Genomic DNA, 21,723 nt, shown 5'->3' with positions numbered 1-21,723 from the left:
GTATTGGGACCGCCGGTCACATAACCGCATCCCGTGTAAATGGCAGTCAGATGGTGCTATGTAAAACTGACCTGGACGCAACTGCTTTGAAAATATTTCCCCAGTCTTGCCGTAGACAGAGTAAAAGTCATGGGGGCCATATATTACTGGCAGGTTGTAACGATGGCTATCAGCGTTCAGAAACGCAGAGTATGTTTTTTGTTGTAATCAGCAAATTGAGGATTTCCAACATGTTGGATTTCTCGGATCCAAAAGTCAAAGAAACTGCACTACTGTGTCTTGCTGAGACAATAAATCCAACAGTATAGTGTATTTAAAATGTATTTCTCTGATGTCCTAAGTGGATGCTGGGACTCCATAAGGACCATGGGGAATAGCGGCTCCGCAGGAGACTGGGCACAACTAAAGAAAGCTTTAGGACTACCTGGTGTGCACTGGCTCCTCCCACTATGACCCTCCTCCAGACCTCAGTTAGAATCTTGTGCCCGGCTGAGCTGGATGCACACTAGGGGCTCTCCTGAGCTCCTAGAAAAGAAAGTATACTTTTAGGTTTTTTATTTTCAGTGAGATCTGCTGGCAACAGACTCACTGCTACGAAGGACTAAGGGGAGAAGAAGCGAACCTACCTGCTTGCAGCTAGCTTGGGCTTCTTAGGCTACTGGACACCATTAGCTCCAGAGGGATCGAACACAGGCCCAGCCTCGGTCGTCCGGTCCCGGAGCCGCGCCGCCGTCCCCCTTACAGAGCCAGAAGCAAGAAGATGGTCCTGGAAATCGGCGGCAGAAGACTTCGGTCTTCAACAAGGTAGCGCACAGCACTGCAGCTGTGCGCCATTGCTCCTCATGCACACCTCACACTCCGGTCACTGATGGGTGCAGGGCGGGGGGGGGGGGGGGGGGGACGGCGGCCCGCGGCCCTGAGCAGCAATATTAAACACCTTGCTGGCATAAAACTCACATAATATAGTCTTAGAGGCTATATATGTGAAAAATACCCCTGCCAGATATCCATAAAAAAGCGGGAGAAGTCCGCCGAAAAAGGGGCGGAGCTATCTCCCTCAGCACACTGGCGCCATTTTTCCCTCACAGCTCCTCTGGAAGGATCGCTCCCAGGCTCTCCCCTGCAGTTTCAAGACTACAAAGGGTAAAAAAGAGAGGGGGGGCACTAAATTTAGGCGCAGTAGTATACATATAAGCAGCTATAAGGGAAAATCACTCAGTTATAGTGTTAATCCCTGTGTTATATAGCGCTCTGGTGTGTGCTGGCATCTTCTCTCTCTGTCTCCCCAAAGGGCTTTGTGGGGTCCTGTCTTCAGTCTGAGCATTCCCTGTGTGTGTGCGGTGTGTCGGTACGGCTGTGTCGACATGTTTGATGAGGAGGCTTATGTGGAGGCGGAGCAGGTACCGATAAATGTGATGTCACCCCCTGCGGGGTCGACACCTGAGTGGATGGTTATGTGGAAGGAATTACGCGACAGTGTCGACTCCTTACATAAAAGGTTTGACGACATAGCAGATGTGGGACAGCCGGCTTCTCAGCCTGTACCTGCCCAGACGTCTCTAAAGCCATCAGGGGCTCTAAAATGCCCGCTACCTCAGATGGCAGACACAGATGTCGACACGGATACTGACTCCAGTGTCGACGATGATGAAGACTAGTGTACATTCCAATAGAGCCACCCGTTACATGATTACGGCAATGAAAAATGTGTTGCATATTTCTGATATTATCCCAGGTACCACAAAAAAGGGTATTATGTTTGGGGAGAAAAATCTACCAGTGGTTTTTCACCCATCTGATGAATTAAATGAAGTGTGTGAAGAAGCGTGGGCTTCCCCCGATAAGAAACTGGTAATTTCTAAAAAGTTACTAATGGCGTACCCTTTCCCGCCAGAGGACAGGTCACGTTGGGAGACATCCCCTAGGGTGGATAAAGCGCTCACACGTCTGTCAAAAGGTGGCACTACCGTCTCCGGACACGGCCGCCCTAAAGGAGCCTGCAGATAGAAAGCAGGAGGCTATCCTGAAGTCTGTATATACACACTCAGGTATTATACTGAGACCGGCTATTTCTTCAGCATGGATGTGCAGTGCTGCAGCTGCGTGGTCAGATTCCCTGTCGGAAAACATTGATACCCTAGACAGGGACACTATATTGCTAACCGTAGAGCATATTAAAGACGCTGTCTTGTACGTGAGAGATGCACAGAGGGATATTTGCCGGCTGGCATCTAAAATAAACGCAATGTCCATTTCTGCCAGGAGAGGATTGTGATAGAAGCAAAAAAGAAAGGAAAAGATATTACTTCACCAGCGCCTGCCCCGTTTGTAGCGGGGGTAATCCACCTCTTACTCTCCGATAAATTCTCCTAAATTAGGAGTGTTCGTATCAATTGATTACCGGAAAAAATAGAGGAAAAAGCAGAGAATAGTGTGATATCGTAAAAACAAGCACTTTAATTAACACATCATTCTAAAAACATGTAAAATAGGATTCCAATATGGAAAAATACTGGTCAATGACACAGCATGTGTCAGCAATGGACATAGACATTCACATTAAAATAGTCCACCCTCATGAGAGGAACAGAAGCAATGGCTGATTACCGATTCCCGGTGTACTGAAGCGCATGTAAATCTCGGTGGTCTCTCCCAGCTGCAGCATGGGGATCTCCCGGTCTCAGTGTTTCCAGGCGTCGGTTCAGTCCATAAGCGTCAGTGTCAGCATGTGGGGGAAGTACTTCCCCCACATGCTGACACTGGCGCTTATGGACTGAACCGACGCCTGGAAACACTGAGACCGGGAGATCCCCATGCTGCAGCTGGGAGAGACCACCGAGATTTACATGCGCTTCAGTACACCGGGAATCGGTAATCAGCCATTGCTTCTGTTCCTCTCATGAGGGTGGACTATTTTAATGTGAATGTCTATGTCCATTGCTGACACATGCTGTGTCATTGACCAGTATTTTTCCATATTGGAATCCTATTTTACATGTTTTTAGAATGATGTGTTAATTAAAGTGCTTGTTTTTACGATATCACACTACTCTCTGCTTTTTCCTCTATTTTTTCCGGTAATCAATTGATACGAACACTCCTAATTTAGGAGAATTTATCGGAGAGTAAGAGGTGGATTACCCCCGCTACAAACGGGGCAGGCGCTGGTGAAGTAATATCTTTTCCTTTCTTTTTTGCTTCTATCACCTGTATATGGGGTTGGGAAAGCCCCTTTAAGATACTGCACTGACTAGCTGCCTATGCGCACTGTTGGGTACTATTTCAAACTTTCTTCCAACAGGAGAGGATTGTGGACTCGGCAGTGGACAGGAGATGCAGATTCTAAAAGGCACATGGAAGTATTGCCTTACAAGGGTGAGGAGTTGTTTGGGGATGGTCTCTCGGACCTCGTTTCCACAGCGACAGCTGGGAAGTCAGCATTTTTACCCCATGTTCCCTCACAGCCAAAGAAAGCACCGTATTATCAGGTACAGTCCTTTCGGCCCCAGAAAGGCAAGCGGGTTAGAGGCGCGTCCTTTCTGCCCAGAGGCAGAGGTAGAGGGAAAAAGCTGCAACATACAGCCAGTTCCCAGGAACAAAAGTCCTCCCCTGCTTCCTCTAAGTCCACCGCATGACGCTGGGGCTCCACAGGCGGAGCCAGGTACGGCGGGGGCCCGTCTCAAGAACTTCAGCGACCAGTGGGCTCGCTCACGGGTGGATCCCTGGATTCTACAAGTAGTATCTCAGGGGTACAAGCTGGAATTCGAGACGTCTCCCCCTCGCCATTTCCTCAAATCTGCCTTGCCGACAGCTCCCCCGGACAGGGAGGCAGTGCTGGAGGCGATTCACAAGCTGTATTCTCAGCAGGTGATAATCAAGGTACCCCTCCTTCAACAAGGACGGGGTTACTATTCCACAATGTTTGTGGTACCGAAACCGGACGGTTCGGTGAGACCCATTTTAAAATTAAAATCCTTGAACACTTATATAAGAAGGTTCAAGTTCAAGATGGAATCGCTCAGGGCGGTGATTGCAAGCCTGGACGAGGGCGATTCCATGGTATCACTAGACATCAAGGATGCTTACCTGCATGTCCCCATTTACCCTCCTCACCAGGAGTACTGCAGATTTGTGGTACAGGACTGTCATTACCAATTCCAGACGTTGCCGTTTGGTCTGTCAACGGCACCAAGGGTATTTGCCAAGGTAATGGCCGAAATGATGATACTCCTTCGGAGAAAGGGAGTTTTAATTATCCCGTACTTGGACGATCTCCTTATAAAGGCGAGGTCCAGGGAACAGTTGTTGATCGGTGTAGCACTAGCTCGGGAAGTGCTACAACAGCACGGCTGGATCCTGAATATTCCAAAGTCGCAGCTGGTTCCTACAACGCGTCTACTGTTCCTGGGGATGGTTCTGGACACAGAACAGGAAAAAGTATTTCTCCCGGAGGAGAAGGCCAAGGAGTTGTCATCTCTAGTCAGAGACCTCCTAAAACCAAAACAGGTGTCGTGCACCACTGCACGCGAGTCCTGGGAAAGATGCATCGGCTGATAACCCCGTCTCCAAGGACCAGGGTGTCGCTGTTGTGGTGGCTGCAGAGTGCTCATCTTCTAGAGGGCCGCAGATTCGGCATACAGGACTGGGTCCTGGTGACCACGGATGCCAGCCTTCGAGGTTGGGGGGCAGTCACACAGGGAAGAAACTTCCAGGGACTATGGACAAGTCAGGAGACTTCCCTACACATAAATATTCTGGAACTAAGGGCCATTTACAATGCCCTAAGTCAGGCAAGACCCCTGCTTCAACACCAGCCGGTGCTGATCCAGTCAGACAACATCACGGCGGTCGCCCATGTAAACCGACAGGGCGGCACAAGAAGCAGGATGGCAATGGCAGAAGCCACAAGGATTCTCCGATGGGCGGAAAATCATGTGTTAGCACTGTCAGCAGTGTTCATTTCCGGAGTGGACAACTGGGAAGCAGACTTTCTCAGCAGACACGACCTCCACCCGGGAGAGTTAGGACTTCATCCAGAAGTCTTCCAAATGATTGTACACCGGTGGGAAAGGCCACAGGTGGACATGATGACGTCCCGCCTCAACAAAAAGCTAAAAAGATATTGCGCCAGGTCAAGGGACCCTCAGGCGTTAGCTGTGGACGCTCTGGTAACACCGGGGGTGTACCGGTCGGTGTATGTGTTCCCTCCTCTGCCTCTCATACCCAAGGTACTGAGACTAATAAGAAGGAGAGGAGTAAGAACTATACTCATTGTTCCGGATTGGCCAAGAAGAGCTTGGTACCCAGAACTTCAAGAAATGATCTCAGAGGACCCATGGCCTCTGCCGCTCAGACAGGACCTGCTGCAGCAGGGGCCCTGTCTGTTCCAAGACTTACCACGGCTGCGTTTGACGGCATGGCGGTTGAACGCCGGATCCTGAAGGAAAAGGGCATTCCGGAGAAAGTTATCCCTACGCTTATTAAAGCTAGGAAAGAAGTGACCGCAAACCATTATCACTGCATATGGCGGAAATATGTTGCGTGGTGTGAGGCCAGGAAGGCCCCAACGGAGGAATTTCAGCTAGGTCGATTTCTGCACTTCCTACAGTCAGGGGTGACTATGGGCCTAAAATTGGGTTCCATTAAGGTCCAGATTTCGGCTCTATCGATTTTCTTCCAAAAAGAACTGGCTTCACTACCTGAAGTTCAGACATTTGTTAAGGGAGTGCTGCATATTCAGCCCCCTTTTGTACCCCCAGTGGCACCTTGGGATCTCAACGTGGTGTTGGATTTCCTAAAGTCGCATTGGTTTGAACCACTTAAAACCGTGGAACTAAAATATCTCACGTGGAAAGTGGTCATGCTGTTGGCCTTGGCTTCGGCCAGGCGTGTGTCAGAATTGGCGGCTTTGTCTTGTAAAAGCCCTGATCTGATTTTCCATATGGATAGGGCGGAATTGAGGACTCGTCCCCAATTTCTCCCTAAGGTGGTATCAGCTTTTCATTTGAACCAACCTATTGTAGTGCCTGCGGCTACTGAAGACTTGGAGGATTCCAAGTTGTTGGACGTAGTCAGGGCCCTGAAAATTTATGTTTCCAGGACAGCTAGTGTCAGGAAAATTGACTCGCTATTTATCCTGTATGCACCCAACAAGCTGGGTGCTCCTGCTTCAAAGCAGACTATTGCTCGCTGGATCTGTAGTACGATTCAGCTTGCACATTCTGCGGCTGGACTGCCGCATCCTAGATCAGTGAAAGCCCATTCCACGAGGAAGGTGGGCTCTTCTTGGGCGGCTGCCCGAGGGGTCTCGGCTTTACAACTTTGCCGAGCAGCTACTTGGTCGGGGTCAAACACATTTGCAAAATTCTACAAGTTTGATACCCTGGCTTAGGAGGACCTAGAGTTTGCTCATTCGGTGCTGCAGAGTCATCCACACTCTCCCGCCCGTTTGGGAGCTTTGGTATAATCCCCATGGTCCTTACGGAGTCCCAGCATCCACTTAGGACTCACCGGTAAATCTATTTCTCGTAGTCCGCAGTGGATGCTGGGCGCCCATCCCAAGTGCGGATTGTCTGCAATACTTGTATATAGTTATTGTTTAACTAAAGGGTTATTGTTGAGCCATCTGTTGAGAGGCTCCGTTATATTTCATACTTTTAACTGGGTATAGTATCACGAGTTATACGGTGTGGCTGGTATGAGTCTTACCCGGGATTCAAAATCCTTCCTTATTGTGTCAGCTCTTCCGGGCACAGTATCCTAACTGAGGTCTGGAGGAGGGTCATAGTGGGAGGAGCCAGTGTACACCAGGTAGTCCTAAAGCTTTCTTTAGTTGTGCCCAGTCTCCTGCGGAGCCGCTATTCCCCATGGTCCTTACGGAGTCCCAGCATCCACTACGGACTACGAGAAATAGATTTACCGGTGAGTAAAATCTTATTTTTAACAATTAGAGGTTATATCTCTTCTAGCCACGGTGTTTGCAATAGATGTTAATTTGCAAATGTTCACATGTATATACCAGTTGTTATTGGAAGAGCAGTCTCTCCAAAATGTTACTGTAATATTCTCATACGGTACCAGATTAAGCCCAGTCTTTATAATATTCCAATATAGCAACACAAGTATGTAATAATATGTAAATCCACTTGTAGACCTTCAATTCTCATTGCAGCCACACTAGGAGATGAAAATTCTCGGCCAGCCAGCATCTTTTTGACTGCGGTTCCATACCATCACAGTGGATAGTCCCAAAGTGTCTCTGGGTCACCCCGATATAAGTCTTGTGTCACCTGAAGACTGTTTTCTTGCAGTTAGCTGCGCTGACCTGTAATGATTTTGGCTGTCTCTGTTTCAAGCAGGACATTAGTTGCCCATAGCAGCTCAAGGGATCACACAGCAATCCTCTGATTGCAGATGTTTCCACTTACTTGGGTATTGTATATTAGTCTAGTGCAGTAACTTACGGGGTGCCGGACGAGCTCTGACATTTTTTTTTTTAAAGAGGCAATCACAAGGAAAAACCTTGCCTTGTAAGTGAATGCCCTTTTCGCAAAATGTCCGTGTTGAGCCGGCATCCAGCACGGCCGCCGAACTCGAGCGTCATTAAATCCGGCCCTTGGAGTCGGATATAAGAGAGTAAGAGATATAGGGGGGTTGTAATAGGGTGTGAGAATCGGGAAGTGTGAGTTCTCTTGTTTGTTTTTGTTTTTTTAAGTGGCGATCATTTACAGTGGTGCTTGAAAGTTTGTGAACCCTTGAAATTTAGCCAAAAACAGATTTTCACACAAGTCCTAAAAGTAGATAAAGATAACCAAATCAAACAAATGAGACAAAAAATGTAGACGTGCTCATTTTTTTTATTGAGGGAAATTATCACATATCTGTGAGTGGCAAAAGTATGTGCAAGTTTGCTTTCAGTATCTGGTATGACCCCCTTGTGCAGCAATAACTGCATGTAAATGTTTCCGGTAATTATTGATTAGTCCTGAACATTGGCTTGGAGAAATGTTACCCCATTCCTCCGTACAGAACCGCTTCAACTGTGTTATGTTGGTGGGTTTCCTCCCATGAATTGCTTGCTTCAGGTCTTTACACACCATGTTGATTGGATTAAGGTCAGGACTTTGACTTGGCAATTCCAAAACTTTACATTTATTGTTTAAGTTCTTGAGTCGAATGACTTGTGGGCTTTGGGTCATTGTATTGAGGCATGACCCGCGGTCCTTTGAGAATCAGCTCATGGACAGATGTCCTGACATTTTTCCTTTTAGAATATTCTGGTATAATTCCGAATACATTGTCCCATCAATGATGACAAGTTATCCTGGGCCAGATGCAGCAAAACAGACCCAAACCATGGTACTACCCCAACTGTGTTTCACAGATGGTATGAGGTTTTCATGCTGGAATGCAGTGTTCTCCTTTCTGCAAACATAACACTTCTCATTGACACGAAAAAGCTCGATTTTGGACTCATCTGTTCCAATAGCCTTCTGGTTTGTCCAGGTAATCTTTAGCAAACTACAGACGAGCAGCAATGTTCTCTTTGGAGAACAGCGTCAGTCTCCTTGCAATCTTGCCATGTACACCATTGTTCAGTGTCGTCCTGATGGTGGACTCATGAACATTAACAGTAGCGAATGTGAGAGAGGCCTTCAGTTGCTTAGCGGTTACCTTGGGTGTGATCTTTGTTGGTCGACCACTCCTGGGAGGGTAATAATGAGTGGGATTTTCCTCCATTTGTATTAAATCGGTGTTTGTGGCATGACGCATTTCCACAAACATGTGAAACATCAGACTTTGATAGATCCCTTTTTTTTTTTTAAAGATAGGTTGGCCACTCACACTTGATTGTCATCCCAAAGATTGAAAATACCTGACTCTAATTATTACTTTCTCTAGCATCCATAAGGGATATTGGGGAATTGGTACGATGTGGTATAGACTGGGTCCGAAAGCTGGTAAGCTTGATTTGAAAAATCGTTTGGGAGGAGCGCCGTTGTAGCCCTGAGAAATGAGGTCCTTTAACCAGGTATCCTGGCAAGAGTTTTCCCATATGCTGCTGAAGTGATGCAGCCTAGCTCCCACCTCGAGATACCCTCGTGGTGGGTGGGCACAGTCATGCTGAGGCCTTAGTGGAAGCTGAACTGGTGGGCTCCTGTGATTGCTGGTTTTCTCATCTCACCTCTGGTGCCTCTAACCGCATTGGAGGCACCTCTGGCCCTAGATCTAAATCTATTAGACCGAAAGGACTGGGTAGATGGCCCCGGGTAGGAATGTCTAGCCGGCGGGGCCCCAGAGGGGAGAAACGTGGATTTCCCCTCAGTAACTCTGGAGCTGCAGAGATGTGCATCCTCTCCTAAGGGCACATTTTCCAAACTGCCTGTGGGAGGGAGCATAGAGGGGAGGAGCCAGGACACCCAGTTGAAGAAATTTAAAGTGCACCGGCTCCTTAGGACCCCGTCTATACCCCATCGTACTAATTCGCCAATATCCCTTATGGACTACGAGAAAAGGATTTACTGGTAGGTAATTAAAATCCTATTTTAAAATATCTGCTAAGCCAAAAGGTTCACATACTTTTGCCCCCCACAGATATGTGATATTGGATCAATCGCCTCCATAAAAAAATTAGCACATCTAATTTTTTTTTTATCTCATTTGTTTAATTTGGTTCTCTTTATCTACTTTTAGAAATTGTGAAAAAATCTGAGGTACAGTAGTTTTATGCCAAATTTCAGCAGCAATATAGAACGTTGTGAAGAGTTCACAAAGTTTCAAGCACCTCTCTACATGGCAAAACCAGGTAGATTTTGCCATATACATGATGGCCACTTTAAAACAACAGGAATACTATCACAAAATCGCTCACTTCCTGATACTTACATCCTATTACATTTCCAACCTATATCTCTTAATTGTTTCATTCAGTTTATATTGCTATATGAAGTTCTCTTTATTGCTGCTGGGATGTTATATGTGTGTGTGTGTATGAGATGTTTTATATTTTTATCTTTATGTATGAACAATACTATTGGATTTTTCTCTAACGTCCTAAGTGGATGCTGGGGACTCCGTAAGGACCATGGGGAATAGCGGCTCCGCAGGAGACTGGGCACATCTAAAGAAAGCTTTAGGACTATCTGGTGTGCACTGGCTCCTCCCCCCATGACCCTCCTCCAAGCCTCAGTTAGATTTCTGTGCCCGACGAGAAGGGTGCACACTAGGGGCTCTCCTTAGCTCTTTGTGAAAGTTTTAGTTTAGGTTTATTATTTTCAGTGAGACCTGCTGGCAACAGGCTCACTGCATCGAGGGACTAAGGGGAGAAGAAACGAACTCACCTGCGTGCAGAGTGGATTGGGTTTCTTAGGCTACTGGACATTAGCTCCAGAGGGACGATCACAGGTTCAGCCTGGATGGGTCCCGGAGCCGCGCCGCCGGCCCCCTTACAGAGCCAGAAGAGCGAAGAGGTCCGGAAAATCGGCGGCAGAAGACGATCCTGTCTTTAGATAAGGTAGCGCACAGCACCGCAGCTGTGCGCCATTGCTCTCAGCACACTTCACACTCCGGTCACTGAGGGTGCAGGGCGCTGGGGGGGCAGCGCCCTGAGACGCAATAAATCGATAAAAACCTTATATGGCTAAAATAAATGCATCACATATAACTCCTGGGCTATATGGATGCATTTAACCCCTGCCAAAACATACAGAAAAAAGGATGATAGGCTCCGCCCCTTTCTCGGCGTCCTTATCTCCTCAGCACACTGGCGCCATTTTCCCTCACAGCTCAGTTGGAGGGAAGCTCCCTGGCTCTCCCCTGCAGTCACTACACTACAGAAAGGGGTTAAAAAAGAGAGGGGGGCACAAATTAGGCGCAGTATAAACAATACAGCAGCTATAAAGGGAAAAACACTTATATAAGGTTATCCCTGTATATATATAGCGCTCTGGTGTGTGCTGGCAAACTCTCCCTCTGTCTCCCCAAAGGGCTAGTGGGGTCCTGTCCTCTATCAGAACATTCCCTGTGTGTGTGCTGTGTGTCGGTACGTTTGTGTCGACATGTATGAGGAGAAAAATGATGTGGAGACGGAGTAGAGTGTCTGTAATAGTGTTGTCACCCCCTAGGGGGTCGACACCTGAGTGGATGTACTGTTGAAATTGCGTGACAGTGTCAACTTTGTATTAAAGACAGTGGGTGACATGAGACAGCCGGCTACTCAGCTTGTGCATGTCCAGACGTCTCATACAGGGGCTCTAAAGCGCCCGTTACCTCAGATACAGACGCCGACACGGATACTGACTCCTGTGTCGACGGTGAAGAGACAACCGTGATTTCCAATAGGGCCACACATTGCATGATTGAGGCAATGGAAAATGTTTACACTTTTCTGATAATATGAATACCACCAAAAAAAGGGGTATTATGTTTGGTGAGGAAAAACTTCCTGTAGTTTTCCTGAATCTGAGAAATAAAATGAGGTGTGTGATGATGCGTGGGTTTCCCCCCGATAACAATTGATAATTTCTAAAAAGTTATTGGCAGTATACCTTTTCCCGCCAGAGGTTAGGGTGCGTTGGGAAACACCCCCTAGGGGGGATAAGGCGCTCACACGCTTGTAAGAACAAGGGCTCTATCCTCTCCTGAGATGGCCGCCCTTAAGGATCCTGCTGATAGAAAGCAGGAGGGTATCCTAAAATGTATTTACACACATACTGGTGTTATACTGCGACCAGCAATCGCCTCAGCCTGGATGTGCAGTGCTGGGTTGGCGTGGTCGGATTCCCTGACTGGAAATATTGATATCCTAGATAAGGACAGTATATTATTGCCTATAGAGCAATTAAAAAATGCATGATGCACAGCGGAATGTTTGCCGACTGGCATCAAGTATAAGTGCGTTGTCCAATTCTACCAGTAAAATGGTCAGGTGATGCGGATTCCAAACGGCATTTGGAAGTATTGCCTTACAAAAAAAAGGGGATGTACCCCTGGTCGCCTCTCAAAATAAGACGCCGTATTATCAGGCGCAGTCCTGGTTGGCAAGCGGACAAAAGGGTTCCTCTTTTCTGCACGTGACAGAGGGAGAGGAAAATGGCTGCAGAGATTAGCCAGTTCCCAGGAACAGAAACCCTTTTCTGCCTCTGCAAAGCCCTCAGTATGTCGCTAGGGCTTTACAAGTTCAGGCACGGTGGGGGCCCGTTCTCAATGAATTTCAGTGCGCAGTGGGCTCACTCGCAAGTAGACCCCTGGATCCTTCAGGTAATATTTTCAGGGGTACAAATTGGAATTCGAGACATATTCCCCTCGCCGTTTCCAAAAGTCTGTTTTACCGACGTCTCCCGCTGACAGGGAGGCAGTTTTGGAAGCCATTCACAAGCTGTATTCCCAGCAGGTGATAATTAAGGTACCCCTCCTGCAACAAGGAACGGGGTATTATTCCACACTATTGTGGTACCGAAGCCAGACGGCTCGGTGAGACCGATTTTAAAATCTAAAATCTAAAATCTTTGAACACTTACATACAGAGGTTCAAATTCAAAATTGAGTCACTCAGAGCAGTGATTGCAAACCTGGAAGAAGGGGACTACATGAGGTCTCGGGACATCAAGGATGCTTACCTTCATGTCAAAATTTACCCTTCTCACCAAGGGTATCTCAGGTTATGGTACAGAACTGTCACTATCAGTTCAGACGCTGCCGTAGGGATGGGCCACGGCACCCCGGGTCTTTACTGAAGTAATGACCGAAATGATGATATTCCTTCGAAGGAAGGGAATTTTAGTTATCCTTTACTTGGACGATTCCCTGATAAGGGTAAGATCCAGGGAACAGCTGGAGATCGGTGTAGCACTATCTCAGGTAGTGTTGCGGCAGCACGATTGGATTCTCAATATTCCAAAATCGCAGCTGGTTCCGACGACTTGTCTTCTGTTCCTAGGGATGATCCTGGACACAGTCCAGAAAGAAGGTGTTTCTCCCGGAGGAGAAAGCCAGGGAGTTATCCGAGCTAGTCAGGAACCTCCTAAAACCGAACCAAGAGTGCATCAATGCACAAGGGTTCTGGGTAAAAATGGTGGCTTCCTACGAAGCAATCCCATTCGGCAGATTCCACGCAAGAACTTTCCAGTGGGACCTGCTGGACAAATGGTCCGGGTCGCATCTTCAGATGCATCAGCGGATAACCCTGTCACCAGGGACAAGGGTGTCCCTCCTGTGGTGGTTGCAGAGTGCTCATCTTCTAGAGGGCCGCAGATTCGGCATTCAGGACTGGGTCCTGGTGACCACGGATGCTAGCCTGCGAGGCTGGGGAGCAGTCACACAGGGAAGGAATATCCAGGACTTATGGTCTAGCCTGGAGACATCACTTCACATAAATATCCTGAAGCTAAGGGACATTTACAATGCTCTAAGCTTAGCAACCTCTGCTTCAAGGTCAGCCGGTGTTGATCCAGTCGGACAACATCACGGCAGTCACCCACGTAAACAGACAGGGTGGCACAAGAAGCAGGAGGGCAATGGCAGAAGCTGCAAGGATTCTTCGCTGGGCGGAAAATCATGTGATAGCACTGTCAGCAGTATTCATTCCGGGAGTGGACAACTGGGAAGCAGACTTCCTCAGCACGACCTCCACCCGGGAGAGTGGGGACTTCACCCAGAAGTCTTCCACATGATTATAAACCGTTGGGAAAAACTCGACAGGTATTGCGCCAGGTCCAGGGACCCTCAAGCAATAGCTGTGGACGCTCTGGTAACACCGTGGGTGTACCAGTCAGGGTATGTGTTCCCTCCTCTGCCTCTCATACCCAAGGTACTGAGATTGGTAAGATGGAGAGGAGTAAGCACTATATTCGTGGCTCCGGATTGGACAAGAAGGATTTGGTAACCGGAACTTCAAGAGATGCTCACGGAGGATCCGTGGCCTCTACCTCTAAGAAGGGACCTGCTCCAGCAAGGACCCTGTCTGTTCCAAGACTTACCGCGGCTGCGTTTGACGGCATGGCGGTTGAACGCCGGATCCTGAAGGAAAAAAAAGGCATTCCGGATGAAGTCATCCCTATCCTGATCAAAGCCAGGAAGGATGTAACCGCAAAAACATTATCACCGCAATTGGCGAAAATATGTTGCGTGGTGCGAGGCCAGTAAGGCCCGACGGTGGAAATTCAACTGGGTCGATTCCTACATTTCCTGCAAACAGGAGTGTCTATGGGCCTGAAATTGGGGTCCATTAAGGTTCAAATTTCGGCCCTGTCAATTTTCTTCCAAAAAGAACTAGCTTCAGTCCCTGAAGTTCAGACGTTTGTAAAAGGGGTACTGCATATACAGCCTCCTTTTGTGCCTCCAGTGGCACTTTGGGATCTCAATGTAGTTTTGGGTTCCAAAAGTCACATTGGTTTGAACCACTTAAATCTGTGGACTTAAAATATCTCACATGGAAAGTAGTCATACTGTTGGCCCTGGCCTGGGCCAGGCGCGTGTCAGAATTGGCGGCTTTATCCTAAAAAAGCCCTTATCTGATGTTCCATTCGGACAGGGCGGAATTGAGGACTCGTCCTCAGTTTCTCCCTAAGGTGGTTTCTGCGTTTCACCTGAACCAACCTATTGGTGGTGCCTGCGGCTACTAGGGACTTGGAGGACTCCAAGTTGCTAGACGTTGTCAGGGCCCTGAAAATATATGTTTCCAGGAGGGCTGGAGTCAGGAAATCTGACTCGCTGTTTATCCTGTATGCACCCAACAAGCTGGGTGCTCCTGCTTCTAAGCAGACTATTGCTCGTTGGATTTGTAGTACAATTCAGCTTGCACATTCTGTGGCAGGCCTGCCACAGCCAAAAATCTGTAAATGCCCACTCCACAAGGAAGGTGGGCTCATCTTGGGCGGCTGCCCGAGGGGTCTCGGCTTTACAACTTTGCCGAGCAGCTACTTGGTCAGGAGCAAATGCGTTTGTAAAATTATACAAAATTGATATCCTGGCTGAGGAGGACCTGGAGTTCTCTCATTTGGTGCTGCAGAGTCATCCGCACTCTCCCGCCCGTTTGGGAGCTTTGGTATAATCCCCATGGTCCTTACGGAGTCCCCAGCATCCACTTAGGACGTTAGAGAAAATAAGAATTTACTTACCGATAATTCTATTTCTCATAGTCCGTAGTGGATGCTGGGCGCCCATCCCAAGTGCGGATTGTCTGCAATACTTGTACATAGTTATTGTTACAAAAATCGGGTTATTATTGTTGTGAGCCATCTTTCAGAGGCTCCTCTGTTATCATGCTGTTAACTGGGTTCAGATCACAGGTTATACTGTGTGATTGGTGTGGCTGGTTTGAGTCTTACCCGGGATTCAAAATCCTTCCTTATTGTGTACGCTCGTCCGGGCACAGTATCCTAACTGAGGCTTGGAGGAGGGTCATGGGGGGAGGAGCCAGTGCACACCAGATAGTCCTAAAGCTTTCTTTAGATGTGCCCAGTCTCCTGCGGAGCCGCTATTCCCCATGGTCCTTACGGAGTCCCCAGCATCCACTACGGACTATGAGAAATAGAATTATCGGTAAGTAAATTCTTATTATTGTCCTGCAAGACACAGCAGCACGGTTTCTTTGTCTTTTGTAATTGTAGTGAGGTGGGTGGTTGCCTCTTAATCTACCCCTGCAGCTGTATCTTTACTTCTATATCATCATACTCTGGGTGTATCCCACATATGGATTTCTCTGATCCCCACCCAGGCTTCGCAGAACGTGGAATTGCTTCGATATCTGTCTAATGTATAGGCCCATTACTCTAGGGCAGGCATTCCCAACCGCGGCCCTCAAGGCACACCAACAGTGCAGGTTTTAGTGATATCCAGGCTTCAGCACAGATGGTTAAATCAAAATAACTGAGCTACTAATTAAGTCACCTGTGTTTAAGCCTGGATATCACTAAAACCAGGACTGTTAGTGTGCCTTGAGGACCGTGGTTGGGAAACACTGCTCTAGGGTGTGGTATGGAAGGTCGACAGTGTCTAGGTCGACAGTGTCTAGGTCGACTGTAACTAGGTCGACAGGTCAAAACGACGACATGAGGGTTTTTTTTTTGTGTCGTCTCCGTACAGTGACCGGGATCCCCAATTAGTGCACCGTGTCCCCTCACATAGCTCGCTTCGCTCACCATGCTTCAGGCAAGGCGCCTCGCTCTGCTACCGCTGCGCTCGGCACAGGTTACTATTCCCAATAGTAGTCTGCGTGGATCGTTAAAGTTCAAAAAAAGAAACCAATTGTGAAAAACTCATGTCGACCTTTTAACCTGTCGACCTAGAACTTGTCGACCTAGAGACCGGATCCCATTACTCTAGTACTTTTAAAGTGTCTGTAAAGTTTGTTTCTTTTCTTTCTTTCTTTTTCTGTTATCCTATTTTTGAAGTCTACAACATAATCATTTTGTAGAGAAACAAGCCGACAGAAATGATCTGAGTCATCCTGTTCACGTTGATAACTGCATTTTAAACGCAGAAGCATTGATGTGTATAAAGGAGCATCCTGCATATACATTCCGTGATTACAGGTAATTTTCTTATTCTGATTAATAAAGGGACTATAACTCCTATTTTATTTTCACTTTGTATGGTGTCTGACATGAATATTAAGGAATGAGGCCGGACTCCAAATCACATACTGTATAACTGAATTTGCCGTATTTCTGTGTGGGTGTGGCAGGGTGGTGTTGCACAGCGGATACAAAACTCATGCTGAACTCTTGCACCTAGTATGGGGTACTTTACTCATGCAAAGTTCCCTCACTGCACTTGCGATTGGAGTAGTGAGGACGGTGCATTGACAGAGATAATTATGACTCAGAATTTGAGCATATTGTTGCTGAGGGTATCCGGAGTTGCATTTGCATTATGTGTGCCTCAGAATTAGGCTCCTCCTTCTTTTAGGACTTTACCTAATGTCTGTGATGTTTCTAAAGTATGTATTTAATATACCGGCTGTTGGTATATATATCATACAGCAATAATGTATCACTCTGTGTCCTTATCCACATTACAAGTCACAAGACCATTGTTGCACATGCGCAGTAGGAAAGCCACCAACCAACTGCCCAAACAGCAGAATATGCAACTGGAGGCACACTCGCCTTCATATATATCCTGATCTGCTCATGGTTCCAATAACACTGCATCTATCTTTTGCCATTGTATTGTGAGAAGATTACAGCATTTTACATACTGTATACTTACAAGACAGCTTCAAGAGGACAAAAAAAGGCATTATGTTGAACATATAGGGCCTGATTCTGATTTGTATGGTATGTACAACTAAAATTCAAATGCAGTAGGAAGCGTCTGCAGGAAGTAGACTGCTCCTGAATGCATCTGTGATCTGAGCGCTGGTGGTGGCAGTTCTCGGCCAGTCTGCGTAAGCCAAAGCTTATGCAGATTGGCCATCGGAATTGGTCAGCCTGTGGACACGGGGCTCAGCACGCCTACAAAACGGGGGTGACATGCCACCATTTTGTAGAATGGTCAATCATGCTACAGCTAAGGAGGGACTGCAAGTGGTCACGCAGGACATGTTCTGCACATGTACAGAATGGGTCATGCACATGCGAAGTTACCTCACCGGATTTGCATGTAAACCATCAGGTTTATGTAAAAATCAGAGTTAGGCCCACAGGTAACAACTGTACCCAATCTAGAAACGGGATGGAGACTGTATCCCAGGCTGATGGGATGCCGGCTGTCAGGATCCTCACAGAGGCATCCTTGCACCTAGTACAGGTTTTAAGGATATCCATGCTTGAGTTCAGATGGTTAAATCAAATTTACTGAGGTACTAGTTAAGTCACCTGTTCTTAAGCATGGATATACTTAAAACCTGGACTGTAATGGTGGAGTTTGGGGAACTGTACTAATGTAATTAGGACAGTAAGAAAATTATCATCATAGCCAGACCTTCTTTTATGCCATGTAATTATGTTCTGTTGATATTTTCAGGATATACCTGTCTACATTTAATACAGGTTGAGTATCCCATATCCATATATTCCGAAATACGGAATTTTTTGAGTGAGAGTGAGATAATGAAACTTTGTTTTCTGACGGCTCAAGATACACAAACTTTGTTTAATACACAAAGTTATTAAAAATATTGTATTAAATGACCTTCAGGCTGTGTGTATAAGGTGTATATGAAACAAATGATTTGTGTGAATGTACACACACTTTGTTTATTGCACAAAGTTATTAAAAATAATTGCTAAAATTACCTTCAGGCTGTGTGTATAAGGTGTATATGAAACATAAATGCATTCTGTGCTTAGACTTGGGTCCCATCACCATGATATCTCATTATGGTATGCAATTATTCCAAAATACGGAAAAATCCGATATCCAAAATACTTCTGGTCCCAAGCATTTTGGATAAGGGAGACTCAACCTGTATTTGTTTTTTCAGGACAGATAGAGCCAGGGGGCCCTACTGTGCCTATTGATCTCGAGAAATGCTTTGGGGCATTATTATATAGCTTTCAAGTTTCTATTTCTGAATCTGTACATGTCTACTGACTGTTTATGTAATCCCTAATTCTATCGCTAATGCGACCTCACATAATTTCCTGAGGTCAGTGGTGTGTAGTCCTCTCTTACCTGCTAAATTATACGTACATTGCATTTTCTTTAAACATTAGCAATTCTGGCACTTCTGTAAAATCTAAGACTTGCTGGGCATTCTTCAAAACGAAGTGAAGCCATTCTTTAATGTTCATATTTAGCAAAAGTAGTGTCTTACTGAGTACATGAGCTATCTGGAATGATTAGAATTGGCTAATGTCCTCTATTCATTCCTGACTAATATGCCGAGTTATAATGGTAATGCTTAACCACTTAACTGGCTAATATTTCTCTGACGTCCTAGTGGATGCTGGGACTCCGTAAGGACCATGGGGAATAGCGGCTCCGCAGGAGACAGGGCACAAAATAAAAGCTTAAGGATCAGGTGGTGTGCACTGGCTCCTCCCCCTATGACCCTCCTCCAAGCCTCAGTTAGATTTTTGTGCCCGGCCGAGAAGGGTGCAATCTAGGTGGCTCTCCTGAGCTGCTTAGAATAAAAGTTTAGTTTAGGATTTTTTATTTTCAGTGAGTCCTGCTGGCAACAGGCTCACTGCATCGTGGGACTAAGGGGAGAAGAAACGGACTCACCTGAGTGCAGAGTGGATCGGGTTTCTTAGGCTACTGGACATTAGCTCCAGAGGGACGATCACAGGTTCAGCCTGGATGGGTCACCGGAGCCGCGCCGCCGTCCCCCTTACAGAGCCAGAAGAGACGAAGAGGTCCGGTGAAATCGGCAGCAGAAGACGATCCTGTCTTCAGACTAAGGTAGCGCACAGCACCGCAGCTGTGCGCCATTGCTCTCAGCACACTTCACACTCCGGTCACTGAGGGTGCAGGGCGCTGGGGGGGGAGCGCCCTGAGACGCAATATTACAGTATATACCTTAGGTGGCTAAAAAGAATACATCACATATAGCTCCTGGGCTATATGGATGTATTTTACCCCTGCCATTTTACACAGAAAAAGCGGGAGATAAGGACGTCGTGAAGGGGCGGAGCCTATCTCCTCAGCACACAAGCGCCATTTTCCCTCACAGCTCCGCTGGAAGGACGGCTCCCTGACTCTCCCCTGCAGTCCTGCTTCAGAATCAGGGTAAAAAAGAGAAGGGGGGGCACGTTTGGCAGCAAATAAATATATTAACAGCAGCTATAAGGGAGTAACACTTATATAAGGTTATCCCTGTATATATATATATATAGCGCTGGGTGTGTGCTGGCAGACTCTCCCTCTGTCTCTCCAAAGGGCTAAGTGGGGTCCTGTCCTCTATCAGAGCATTCCCGGTGTGTGTGCTGTGTGTCGGTACGCGTGTGTCGACATGTATGAGGAGGAAAATGAGGTGGAAGCGGAGCAGTTGCCTGTGTTAGTGATGTCACCCCCTAGGGAGTCGACACCTGACTGGATGATTGTATTTAAACAATTAAGTGATAATGTCAGCAATTTGCAAAAAAACTGTTGACGACATGAGACAGCCGGCAAATCAATTAGTGCCTGTCCAGGCGTCTCAGACACCGTCAGGGGCCCTAAAACGCCCGTTACCTCAGTGGGTCGACACAGACCCAGACACAGATACTGAGTCTAGTGTCGACGGTGATGAGACAAACGTGATGTCCAGCAGGGCCACACGTTACATGATCACAGCAATGAAAGAGGCATTGAACCTTTCTGACACTACAAGTACCACAAAGAAGGGTATTATGTGGGGGGTGAAAAAACTACCAATAGTTTTTCCTGAGTCAGATGAAATAAATGAGGTGTGTGATAAAGCGTGGGGTTTCCCCGATAAAAAACAGCTAATTTCTAATAAATTATTAGCACTATATCCTTTCCCGCCAGAGGTTAGGACGCGCTGGGAAACACCCTAGGGTAGATAAGGCGCTCACACGTTTATCTAAACAAGTAGCGTTACCGTCCCCTGATACGGCCACCCTCAAAGAACGGCTGATAGAAGACTGGAAAATATCCTAAAGAGTATATACACACATACTGGTGTTATACTGCGACCAGCAATCGCCTCAGCCTGGATGTGTAGTGCTGGAGTCGCATGGTCGGATTCCCTGACTGAGAATATTGATACCCTGGATAGGGACAGTATTTTGTTAACTATAGAGCATTTAAAGGATGCATTGCTATATATGCGTGATGCACAGAGGGATATTTGCACCCTGGCATCAAGAGTCAGTGCTATGTCCATCTCTGCCAGAAGAGCGTTATGGACGCGACAGTGGTCAGGGGATGCAGATTCCAAACGGCACATGGAAGTATTGCCGTATAAAGGGGAGGAGTTATTTGGGGCTGGTCTATCGGACCTGGTGGCCACGGCAACGGCTGGAAAATCCACCTTTTTACCCCAGGTCACTTCACATCAACAGAAAAAGACACCGTCTTTTCAAACTCAGTCCTTTCGTTCCCATAAATACAAGCGAGCAAAAGGCCACTCTTTTCTGCCCCGGGGCAGAGGAAGGGGAAAAAGACTGCACCATGCAGCCGCTTCCCAGGAGCAGAAGCCCTCCTCTGCTTCTGCCAAGTCTTCAGCATGACGCTGGGGCTTTACAAGCAGACTCAGATATGGTGGGGGCCCGTCTCAAGAATTTCAACGCGCAGTGGGCTCACTCGCAAGTGGATCCCTGGATTCTACAGGTAGTATCACAGGGGTACAAACTGGAATTCGAGACGTTTCCCCCTCATCGGTTCCTGAAGTCTGCTTTACCAAAGTCTCCCTCCGACAGGGAGGCAGTTTTGGAAGCCATTCACAAGTTGTATTCCCAGCAGGTGATACTCAAGGTACCCCTCTTACAACAGGGAAAGGGGTATTATTCCACGCTGTTTGTGGTACCGAAGCCGGACGGCTCGGTGAGACCAATCTTAAATCTGAAATCTTTGAACACTTACATAAAAAGGTTCAAATTCAAGATGGAGTCACTCACAGCAGTGATAGCGAACCTGGAAGAAGGGGACTATATGGTGTCTCTGGACATCAAAGATGCTTATCTCCACGTCCCAATATACCCTTCTCACCAAGGGTACCTCAGGTTTGTAGTACAAAACTGTCATTATCAGTTTCAGACGCTGCCGTTTGGATTGTCCACGGCACCTCGGGTCTTTACCAAGGTAATGGCCGAAATGATGATTCTTCTACGAAGA

The 21,723-nt window shown here is 47.0% G+C and overlaps 1 protein-coding gene across 1 annotated transcript in view; it reads left to right on the top strand.

The window, feature by feature from the left end:
- The window catches only part of P3H1 (prolyl 3-hydroxylase 1), a 355,045-nt gene that overhangs the window by 289,827 nt on the left and 43,495 nt on the right, over positions 1-21,723 (top strand). The window contains exon 12 of the mRNA XM_063942954.1: positions 16,415-16,532. Coding sequence (XP_063799024.1) covers positions 16,415-16,532 — 118 coding nt within the window. The remainder of the gene's footprint in view (positions 1-16,414; positions 16,533-21,723) is intronic.

Source organism: Pseudophryne corroboree, chromosome 10 (genome assembly GCF_028390025.1).
Source record: "Pseudophryne corroboree isolate aPseCor3 chromosome 10, aPseCor3.hap2, whole genome shotgun sequence".
Classification (NCBI taxonomy): domain Eukaryota; kingdom Metazoa; phylum Chordata; class Amphibia; order Anura; family Myobatrachidae; genus Pseudophryne; species Pseudophryne corroboree.
The sequence above is the reverse complement of the archived record's forward strand: the minus strand, read 5'-3'. Positions and strand labels throughout refer to the sequence as shown.